This window comes from Bactrocera latifrons, unplaced genomic scaffold, assembly GCF_001853355.1.
Source record: "Bactrocera latifrons isolate USDA-ARS-PBARC rearing strain unplaced genomic scaffold, ASM185335v1 scaffold_8, whole genome shotgun sequence".
Taxonomy (NCBI): domain Eukaryota; kingdom Metazoa; phylum Arthropoda; class Insecta; order Diptera; family Tephritidae; genus Bactrocera; species Bactrocera latifrons.
The window spans coordinates 35,080-47,343 of NW_017537489.1; the positions used below are offsets into that span (position 1 = coordinate 35,080).

The following is a 12,264-nucleotide window of genomic DNA, read 5'->3' on the forward strand; positions in this document are numbered from 1 at the left end:
TTTGTTTGTTCTTACCCGTGCCGTTAATTCCGGATGGACGTATTCTGGCATCATATTTTCCTGCACCTAAAATTTGGTCTAAGACTTTTTTCTCCTTTTCTCGGAAATTTATTTTGGCATTATTAGCTCTGAAATTATGATATGTACGTACGTATAATTGTATTAATCGTTTGGCAAGCCATCCATAAAATAAATTTGTTTGTTTATTTTGTGAAATTTGCTTTCATTTTTAAACTTTTACACAGAAAATACCAATAATATTTGCATAGTTTACGAATTTGCATATAAATATTTGAAAAAAGTGGTGGGGAATCAATAGTACAATAGTGAACAAATATCTATTTATATTATATTAAACAGTTAGATTAGTATATACAAAATTTTGTGGAGAAGCGAAAAATTTTGAATCTTTATCTCTCATAATAATTTTTATTATTATTATTATTAAACATTTGGTTTCTTCCAGCATACTGTTTAACCATCGTAACGGTTCTCAACATTATACAGTCGCACTTATCATAGTATTTTGCTCACAGCCAGAGCATATCTGTTGGCATTGAAATTGCATTTGCTGGCGACTTGGACAGATATGCTTTGTCTAGCGTTTGCAAATAATTCCAAAATTTATGCTCCGACAAAAATTAAAAAAACATTGCATGTTTAATATGATAATACAAAGAGATTTGATAAAAATTACCATTTAAATGTGTCAGTTTGCATATGTATGTGAAACAGTAATGGCATGAGAGTGTGCAATGTGGTGGGTAAATTGGCACATCTTCAAACTATTCGATTTATTTCCTTCGTCACATATAGACAATATTAAATATTATTTCGTGGTGGCAGATGTGAAAAACCTAGGTTTATATATTAGGCTAGGCTAAAGATGAATCCTGTGGTATATCAATTGCCATACCAAAGTGTTTTGGACCAAACCAAATTATCATGTACCTGACTGTTATTTTGTTTGACGGCGCAAAAACTTATTTTCGCCCAACAGATCCATTAAACGTCCGAACTGGATGTGCCAAGACTTCCACATTGATCAGAAAATTACAAACATATTCCGAAACTTGTGCTAAGTCAGCACATTGAAATCGATCATGCACCAAGKTATGAACTGTCAACTTCAAAAAAAAAACCGCACTTATTGTCGCAAAGTGATTTAAAGGGTTAAGTGCATGAACTGAAATTGTCTGAAATTTTGGAATCTACATAGAATAAAGATCCGGAATTTTCTTTCTCTTGATATGAAAATTTCTTACTTTCGACAATTAATGATGATAGAGCTGATAGATGGAGAAATAGAATGATCTGAAAAAAGATCTAAGAAAAGTTTTGTGAACGTTGTCCAAAATTWTCTAAGAAATCATATATCAGAAGATTACAAAGACTTAATAATTGAACTTATCATGTCATATAAAGCCTTAAATAACAAAAATGCTGTACTCTCATCTAGACTTTTTTCCGGCAATTGAGATATTGTGAGTGGTTCCTTACGGATAATAGATTTTTCTCAATGGATAATGAGAAAGGGAACTCAGGAATTCTGGTAGTTCATTGTTATAGAATTAATAAAGGAACCTTCCAGAATAATGTTAATATATTGTTAATACGGGTTTCCCATATTAAGTCAAACTAAGAAACAAAAAATAATTTATATTAAAAAATTAATACTTTTAACAAAAAATACAGTGTATTTGGAAAAGGCAAGTTTACATCAAATATGTCAAAGCAAACTTATCAACGACAAAATATATAAACTGATTTTATTTTGGTAAATTTTTTTACATAAATTTTGAGGTTATGTGAAGAAGGTTAAATACATAACTGCTACATTTTTTATTATCTTTAAATTTTCCATATATTTATTCGTCTGATAAGCCTTTTTTAACACCCTCTCCTTTTTTTTTGTTTTTGTTTTGTTTCATTTTTACCATTTTCAAAGGCTTCTGTAGAGTAATAAGTGGCAGCCTCTAACTCTTGTTGCATAACTCAACTATGTAAAATTTTTTCCATACCAAACGAGATTTCAGACAGAGCGACWCGCTTTCGTGCGATTYCTTCAATTTGCTCTTGGCTTCAACACCCATGTCATTAGTTCTGCTTTCTTCAAACTGGATAAGAAAGCGAAGCAGATGTGTCTAGCTGTGAACGTGAGCCAGACGGAATATCTCCTGTCTTCGCACTCGCGACTTGGCAGTCATTACGTCGAAGTTGTAGATAATTTCGTCTATCTTGGAACCAGCATAAACACCACCAGCAATGTCAGCCTAGAAAACCAACGCAAGATAACTCTTGCCAACAGGTGCTACTTCGGACTGAGTAAGCAATTGAGGAGTAAAGTCCTCTCTCGACAAACAAGGGTCAAACTCTACAAGTCACTCCAATTCTGAGTGGCAAAATTGAAGTTTAAGGGAAGGTCTACAAAAACTGTCAATTTGGAAAATAATGTACATATATAATACTCTATATTACATACACTCGGTCTCTGTGTACACTGAAAAGTATACTATTATGAAAATCAAAGAAATCCACCTTCAATACCAACATATTTTAGCAAAATTAAAAAAATAAAATAAAAACAAAATACTTTCAAATAAAAGCCCATCACATTGCAATACTCTCAGCCTTAGTCTGTTATTGAATTGCGAAATTATCTATAATAATCATCGAATGTCATTTCCTCTATTAATTAAGCAATTCAATAGCTTAATTGCTTTTTTGTTTGTGCATTAGTGTGTGTAGTTGTTGTTATGTGCAAAAATTGCAAAAATATATATGAAAAGCTGTTAATATAATATTGACGCTGTCAAAAGTCAGTTTGTATTTTTCTTTTTTCATTTGTATTTACATACATATACCAAATGAATACTCGTATGTGTAATATATGATAGTGAAAGCTTATACACACACTAGGCACGAACGCACACACACACACACATGTGATACAATATAATTACACACATCAATTCATTGACTACGGTACTTACAGCGATGCACTACATAAACTGGCAAAAAAGAATATCGCCCAAATGTAATGACCGGAGCCCATGGTTTGAACGATGAGGAAATRCTTTTGGATGTATTTAGCTATAATATGTTTGTATTTGTAATTTACAGTTGCGTTGAGTGCCTGAAAATTGCAAGAAAATGGAAATTAGTTGATATTCTAGCAACATATGGTATAGGCAAAAAATAGTAAGACTWTGTTCATAATTTWAAAATTTTTATTTATACTTCCAAATCTATGTCSTCCCGCTCAAAGTAGTCCCTTTTGGCCACAATACACTCGCACCACGATTTTAATCAATACGCGGAACAGTTGTTAAAAGCAGGTTCCGGAAAAACTTTTATGTTGCAAAACTATTAAAAAAACATAAATTATTTGAAATTCTTTCGAAGTTCAGGGCACTACAAGTCGTTGCTTTTGTTGGCAGAGAAATACATATCTAAGTAAAAAGTTCAAGAGCCATAAGACATGAGTTTGAAAATGTGGCAGAGAAAACAAGCTGTTCCATCCAAGATGAACCAATCAAGACTGTACATCAAAACCCAATTAAAGAAGAACAAGATAGGTGTTTCTCATGTTGGGAAAATAGCAGAAAAGCCCAACGACATTTTTTCGTTCGATCTCAAATGAAATGTATTTTCGTACATTTTATTTATTGTCATTAGGTTGATTCCATATCACATCAATTCAGCAAATTCGTAACACAATCTAAACCTGATAACCACATTCCGAAAACCACACAGCAAACGAAGACTTAATTATGAAAGTGTAAAACATCCGGCATTGTTCACGATTTCGACTTCAGTCCTAGTGTATATTATATTGTATTTGCATACATATATATATGTATACTATGCACCATTATATACCTTAGCTATATTTGAACGCAAATCGAGTGCCGAGTAGCTACACAAATACTCTTAATAACTCATTTCATTAAGGTCGGAAATGGCAGAAAATTGGCAAAGCCATTTGCACCGAGCGGGCGAAAGAGCTGAAGGTCACACTTGATTAATAACTAAGTGTGCATGACCGCGCATATATGAGTTCACACATGTGTATGTGTGTGTGTGTTTATGTGGATGTGCATGCAATATTTAGTTAAAAGAACTGTAAACTGTGATTTTCACGTTTCAAGGTCAAAGTCTTGAAACAAAACTTATCAACCATTGATTTGACATTTTATAATTTCTTTTTTATACTTTTATGCTCCAAAGTGGCTATTTTATACAATGAATGAATGATAATGCAAGTTTGTTTGCAAAGCAAGACGTGTGCTGAAAAATATACCMCATCGGGAATATATGGTACATTCACTGGAAATGCGCACGAGACCTAATTYGGCGCTGCAGCTCCATCAGCTTTATCGATGTTATGACGAAATGACGAATAGAGGTCGTAAATCCTCCAAGACTACAAAACGAATTTCGTTAAATTCTTCTGAGTGATAYACAACCAAACAAATGTCAAGTGTCKTTTAAGAAATCCAGAAAAGCAAACACTGAAGACGAATCACTATTCACCACGTCGATTTCGATCTTACCTAAGTTAGGTTAGGCCATTTAAGTTGAAATTTAATCGTCAGCGAAATTACTCGGCAATTTGTGTTTCACGAAAATCAAATATATTTCACCACTACTAACAGTACTTCCTCGAATTGCGTACAACTCATAATTGCAGTTAAACTGCATAGAAAATAGTTTTTTGCAATAAAGCCAACGATGATCTTAAGAGGGATTCGTGTTGCTGGATTGCAAGTTAATGCGAGTATTATTGCCATGTAGTGTCTTATGGTGTATTGTTTGCATTCCGAAGCCACTGTAGGCAAGCAGTAAAGACGGACGTAAAGTATCAATTTCTAAGCAATCGGAAACAACCACAATTGCACCGGTGTCTGTCATATGCCCATAGTGTCACTAAACGGCTGACAGTAGGTTTGTGTTTATTGTCAGCAATTAACAGGAACAAACACAGAAGTTTGAAGTGTTCGTCGAAYTCTATAAGTGAGTAGTTGAGTAGGCCTTTCATTAGAACAGAAGTAAAGAAACGTAACTTTGAGATTTTGAAGCAAAGCAAGACATTTTCAATTTATGTTGTGCATTTATTTGGTTTATGCCATAAAGACCTGCTGAGAGGAAAAGTCTATATTTATATTTATTTCACATAAAAATATAACGAAGCCAATACAAAGAAATGACGTACATATATATAGAAATAGCTGCAAAGTCTTTATTTGCATTTCATTTATGCACCGCAGTGCATATAATTTTATATATGTACATATATTTATGTAGTATCAATGCTACGCAGGTTCTGCACGGTGGTCTATTTTTAGTTTCATTTACTTAAAAATCTTCAGAGATTGTTGCGCTATCTTAAACAGGAATCTATGATAAATTTTGTGAAGATATTTTGTCAAATTTTGTTTTCCAATCAAGCACTTGTTCCGATCGTTCGGCTTGTRTGGCAGTGGTGCGATCAGAACAATTTCTACGAACACTATACAATTGTCTTAGACAATAATACTGGRTTTTCCAATAGGGATGATATGATTTCTAAGTGTATAAGTATCAAGTCTCAAGTGCCAATAACACAAAGGAGCGAACCACTTGAAGTAATGAAAATATTGCTTCCTTTCAGGCAAGTGTTGCTGAAGACCGCAATTTGTCGATTTCAAGGCATTTTCAAGAATTAAGACTGTCTTAACCCACAATCTGGCGGATTTTGAGAAAGGATTTGGACTGGCATCCATATAAAATTGTTCTCATTTAAGAAATTGAACCACTGGATCACCGAAAACGTCGTGACTTTGCTGATGATGCCTTGGAATGATTTGGAAACAATAAGAATTTTTTTTATCATCTTCACCAATGAGGATCACTTTCATCTGAGTGATGTGGTAAACAAACTAAAACGTCGTTTCTGATGMMATGAAAATCCACAAATTATTCATGAAGAAACCCGTTACATTCACTTAAATTGACAGTTTGGTGTGGTTTTTAGTCTTAGTTTTTGGGAAACAACGGTCTGTACTTCTTTGGAAAGGCAGCTGGTGACATCGTTACTGTAAATGGATAGCGGTATATGTAGATCGATAAAAAAAAACAACTTCAACAAAAAGAACTTCATCTTGACAACATCTGGTTCCAACAAGACGAGAATACGTGCAACAACCGAATTATAGCGAGGRAAGTTTRMAGAYTCGATTATTTAAAGAAATTGTGACATTGAATGGMMTCCAAGAAGKTATGATATAATACCATTAGACTACTTTTTGTGTGGTTATTTAAAGTCATTGGTCTTTAGTAATAAAGCAGACTCTCTGCAAGCCTTAGAAGTCAATATTGAACGTGCTATTTATGATATACGACTTGATTTAGCGGAAAAAATTCATWCAATTCGTTCCTTACAAAAAACCAAGGAGTGGACTTGAAATGTGTGCGCTCGAGGCTACCGGTGCGCCGTATTTGAGCGCATTTTTCTCGAAACTGCATTTTTGAAGTCGCTTGGCAAGATTTCTCGAGAACTACTTCACCGATACTCATGAAATTTCACACAGGTCTTCGAGATGCAATTCTTAAGGACCTGGATGAGGATTTTCTTTTTTTCGATTACAACTATTTGAAAAAAAAATGTCGTGAAACTTTAATTTTTTTAGTAAAAATATCTGCCAAAAATCCAGTGTTTAGTTTTTTTCCTTCGTCCAAGTTCTAAGTTAAAATTTTAACCAAAATATGTACTTTTTCAACTTAGATGATCCTGTATTGAGTTGTCTGGAAGTGGCAGAGTTTAAAATATTTTTTTCCAAAAATTTCAGAATTTCTTTATTAATAGTGCATACTTGTAATAATAAAGAATTCTTAAAAAAATATTTAATATTTGAAATGAGAAAAAAATTTGGAAAATTGTGTTTTTTTTTTCCATGGAAACCCATGTAACCTCTTAATGAGTTCAATGCTGAAAGTAGTAAATGCTTTATATTGTGCATTTTACAAACTTTTCATACAGTTACAAAATAAGTATTACAGTTTTCCCTTCCACCTTCTTTATATTTTTCATTCAAAACCACTGTTTATTGCCTAACGCGTATACAGTTGACTGTTGCGAAGCCAAAATGTTGAAAATACGTGTGTTTCTATTTTTTTTTTTTTTCGGTTTAAATTTATAGTGCAGCTATTGCAGGAACGGACTGTAAATGTTCATGTATGCATAAACAATACGTATTTGTGTGTATATAAACAGGGACATGGCTGTATGCAAATTTCTGTGTTTATTTGCGTAAAGCTGTGTGCGTATATCAAGCTGTTTCGACACACTTTTCACAGTCAGCCTTTCAGAATAGCACTCGAGCGTACCTCGTTGCCAACCGTGTAGGTGGTAAGCCTGTAAAAACTGTAGCTTTGTATATGTATATGGTTGTAGAATAAAAATTAATGTGTGTGTGCATATTATTGAGGCCGGTCTTAACGAAGCCACTGTTAAGAGGCGCACTGTAGGAAAATCATTGAAATCATTTTGTCAGTGAAATGAATATAAAACTTAACTTAACATTTTCTAGCTTTTGCTTAAAGCTTTCTACTACACCTAATTGAAATTTGATCCAAACAAATCATTCAGTTCGACAAGAATTCATTTCACTAATCGATTTTTTTAGTTTGCCACGAATTAAGTGACACTTGGAATCATCAACCTTAACTGAGTTGATTTAAATATGTCCGTCTGTGCGTTTGTATAARCAGTTTTTTAGATATCGATCTAAAATTGTTCGCAAGTAATTTTCTTCTCTAGAAGCTGCTCATTCGTGGGAATAAAAATAGAAAATTTCGCGACTTTTTTTTCAAATAGTTGTCCAATTATATCTCAAAGACCTGTGTAAAATTTCATGAAATTCGGTTAAGTAGTTCTTGAGAAGTCGTGCTAACCGACTTCACAGACACAGTTTCGAGAAAAACTCGTTTAAAGACGACGCACTTAACCTATCTAGGCTTGAGCGCACAAGTTCTCAAGGTTGTATCTCCGAAAATATTATATTACTCGGATCAACTTGAAAMTTTAGGACAATAATCTAGAGGTGTTCTAGAATTAAACAAGAAATCCGTAAACTCATGTAACTCCTTAATCAATTATCTTATGCATCGCTGCATTACCCGAACATATTGTTTAGTGCGGACCACTATAGCATATAGGGTTTGTCCAGAAAGTAATAGAACTGATTTTCTTCYGCCACGACTGTAGTTCCAAGCATGCGCTCASCAACTGGATTCTGTAAAGGGCGTTCTTAGCTAACGAACGAGCAGCTGGTCAGTTGTCTCCGAGCACTTGCCCTGACTCTCGGCAAACATTTTCGCGCGACTTGTTTCTGTGAGTGGTGCAAGTCGAAAATCCAACGTTCGTTAGAGCAGACTTACGGGATTAAACTCGATAAATCTGCTACAGAGACTTTTGATATGATCAAGCAGGCTTGCCCAGATGTAGCTTTAAGATGAAGTGGTTGTGTTCCGGTGACACTGAGCCTTTTTGGAGGGCTGGGAAGAGGTCGCTGATGAGGACCGGAAGAATGACAAAAATGACAAATCCAAAGTGAAAACTTTTTTGACATCAAAGGCAGCGTTCACTTTGAATATGTTCCTCCTGGACAAAATGTCAACCCCAAGTTTTACGTGGAAATTATCAAGAAACTCAAACTAAGGGTCAATAAGTACGACAAGACTTCGCAGCCGATTGGAAGTCGCACCACGACAACGTCCCGGCTCACACCGCCTTTCTTGTGAACAGCTACCTAACCAAGGTCGGCATTMCAACGCTTACGCAACGGCTCTACAGCCCAAATGTGTCCCTCCGGACTTTGTTTTTGTTTCCCTGCCTGAAAAGGCTGATGAAAGGTAAACAGTTTGAGACGTTGGAGGGGATCCAAGCAGCATGCACCTCGGCTCTCAAGGCCTTTTCGAAGGACGCCTTCAATGCTTGGAAATCCCGCTGTCAGCGCTGCATCGGCGCAGATGGAGCCTATTTTCAAAGCTTTTAAAGAATTGTAATGATTGGTTCAATAGATATTTTTAAATCGACTCATTCCTATTAGTTTCCGCACAAACCCTGTATAGTTGTCATACAAACTGAACGATCGAACTCAAGTCCTCGTATGGAAAACGTATTTAACAATGTATCTTCGAAATTCGGAAATATTTAGTATGCTAGAAAATACTACTACGAGTACCTCCGAACATMTTGTTCAGATCGGTACACTATAGCATACAGCTGCTATTCAAACTGTTAACGTTTTTTCTTGTTCAAGGGAATTTATCAACTCGCATGAGGACGACTTTTCCTGCTGGGCGGCCATTTCAAACGAACACATGTAACATTTTTGAAAATGCAGGCCATTCGTGTTTTTTGTTTGCACAGTATAACGGTATGCGGCACTCCATAGTGGTTGGGTGGGCGCCCCGATGCTAAAACTATATTAGTTTTTGTTGTARGCTGTAAGCTGTTGCCAAGTTGTTATGTTGATTGGATTTTTTCTCTTCTTTCTAAAAGCGACCGCTTATCTCACCGACATTTGTTCACATGCGTGGCTTACATATACTYGCAGGAGTGTGTGCGAAGCTTTTGTGAAAATGCGTTACTCTAGCCACAACAGTCACTTTCGCCTTTTGCATTTGCATTTGCATTTGTTTTTGTATTTGTGTGAATGTGTGTGTATGTGTATTTGTGGCTTTGTAGATTAGGACAGGTAGAAGAAATAAAGTCAAGTGTTATGTGTGCCACAAAACTGATTTCTCTGGTTGCGTTTGCTGTTGGCAACAGTGCAAAGACAGTAACTAAGTGGCACTTAAAGATACTATAAAGTATTTTACTCGAAGAAATCAGCTTGCACCGCTTAGCTAACTGATCTAAAGAGAGTGAAAAGCGCATTTAGGATAATATTTAAATTTTTTTTTAGAAGAAAAATTTTTTGGATTTGTTTTTTCCGAGCCATTTTGCGAGCTTCGGTATTATCGAGCGTCGTATGGCTTGGTTTCACACCTATTGAGAACCCATACGAGCTACTCCATGCTAAACAACCTCTGGACCTTTTAGTTTAGTACCATTTAGCAACGCCCTTTCTCTCTTTTTCTCTCTCCTCTCTCTCTCTCTCTCTCTGATACTATCTTTGGTAAAAATATCAGCCGCCTTATTACTTTCTAAGTTCTTCATGACGATTTCTATTTGATTCTTCAAATCACTCAAATTCTATGGCATCAAATTCTATAGCAGGTCAACACAAAGCCGTATCTTGCAGCATATTCTTAGTCATACAGTTTTACAAACATTTAAAATAAAAATTTTATTTAAGTGCCGAAATTGTTGAGCGTTTCTCGGTAAAACCGGACGTGCCAGGTTAAGTAATATTTAAGCAAACATGCGCTATTACAAAACCCGCAAGGAAATGTGTCGAAAATGAGGCGAAATGGCCGTCAAACACATGCTCAAGCGCCACCTCCCATTTCCCAGGCTTTTGAGTTGCTGTTATGTACTTCACGAGATTTAACTAACATTGAAGGTAATTAAGAAGTCAGTTAGTCGTTTATGTGCGTTGAGCTTAGTTCGTTGGTTTTCGGCGTGGGTGGGGAGGATGAGGAGCGTGAGTAGGCGGTCGCGGCGCGGTTTCGTTGAGGACAACGTGAAGGTTGCGTACATGTTGGCATTTCGTTTACAGTTGCTGGCACATATACACACATGTGTGTGGCATTTGTATAAAGGTAGCTGCAGTAACGCACATTTATACACGAACACAAGTCCCATATGCATTTGTGAGCTTAGAAACGCTGTTTGTACTATAGTATACATATACCCCTGTGTTAACCAATTCTTGCACAAGTTCTACTCATACTTCTTGTGTTTATGCGCACTTCATTTACTCTTTGCCACTTCTCTTTCTTTCACTTTTAGTTTCGATGTTTCTATGTAAAGGCTCAGGAAGTGTCGCTAACAGTGGAATTTCGGTTAGCTTTCTGTGTCGTTAGCATTCCATTTAAGTCAAAGCGGTTTGATAATTGAAAGTGCTGTGATTCCGCGTGCAATTTTGGTGTTGACTTAATGGGAGCATTAAACAATAGTTACGAGCCATTAACGGTTAGTTTCTACCGGCCTTTATTGGCCAAGGTTTTGGAAGAGTTGCTTACTGTGAGTCAGCTCAATAACTTAGAGACCTTATACGCAGTTAAGACACTATTAAAGTCACTCATAAAAAGTAATTAAATCAAACATTAGCTTTATAGGGTACGCTCAGCATTGAGTAGCTCGTATAGGCCGTAAAGTTCTTAAATCGAAATATGGGGAAGGCAAAGTTTGAAATCAAATAAAACTATTTCAGGAGGTGAATTATTAACATTTTTAGTAGTAGCAGTATATATTAAGTTTTAAGTTTAAGTTTTAAATATTAAGTTTTTAAACCAAAAGTTTTAAGTTTAAGTTGTAAGTTTTATGATTTAAGTATTAAGTTTAAAATTTAAGTTTAAGTTTTAAGTTTAAGTTTTAAATATTAAGTTTTTAAACCAAAAGTTTTAAGTTTAAGTTGTAAGTTTTATGATTTAAGTATTAAGTTTAAAATTTAAGTTTAAGTTTTAAGTTTAAGTTTAAGTTTAAAGTTCTGAAATTTACGTCTTAAGTTTCCGGTATTGAGTATTAATATTATCTTATGTCAAAGAAAAAAAAATTAACTACCATTTAAATATATATTTTAAACAGTTTTACATTTAAAATAACCGCAACAAAAGTGGCATATGTCAATAACCCTCAATGTTACATAGCGTGTTGACGAAAACGAGGCTATAAACACGTAAACATGTCAGCTTGCAACCGGGCCAATACAAAAGCAATTCATTGCTCATATTTACCGTATCATTACAGGTACATATGTACATATACACATGTAATACAAAGCGAATGATAATACATGAGCGCAAATAAAGCTTCGTGTCGGCCCTTAGATGCTACTCACACACATACGACAGCAAATCGTATTTGAAAACCAGTGGGCGACAGCTGCTGGAAGCCGTTGTCTACCGATTTTGAGCCAGGTGTAGCAGAATTTCAGAGCACATTCTCACATAAGGCTTTCTATTATATATGTACAAAGAAATGGCCGTATAGCATGACAAGTGAAATCAGGTTAAAAGCTTTATGAAAAATGATATAAACACGAGAGAAACAGCAGCGACCTGTCAACCATGCCACAAATGTCTGATTTGAAGGCATTACTATGCTAAAGG

General features: G+C 35.2%; 1 protein-coding gene across 1 annotated transcript in view; it reads right to left on the reverse strand.

Moving 5' to 3' along the window:
* LOC108976669 (glutamate-gated chloride channel-like) overlaps positions 1-12,264 on the reverse strand; it is a gene marked incomplete at its 3' end in the record, with an annotated part of 57,753 nt that overhangs the window by 29,357 nt on the left and 16,132 nt on the right. Inside the window, exons 3-4 of the mRNA XM_018945914.1 lie at positions 2,994-3,136; positions 16-128 (exon numbers count right to left, since the gene is read on the reverse strand). Coding sequence (XP_018801459.1) covers positions 16-128; positions 2,994-3,055 — 175 coding nt within the window. The remainder of the gene's footprint in view (positions 1-15; positions 129-2,993; positions 3,137-12,264) is intronic.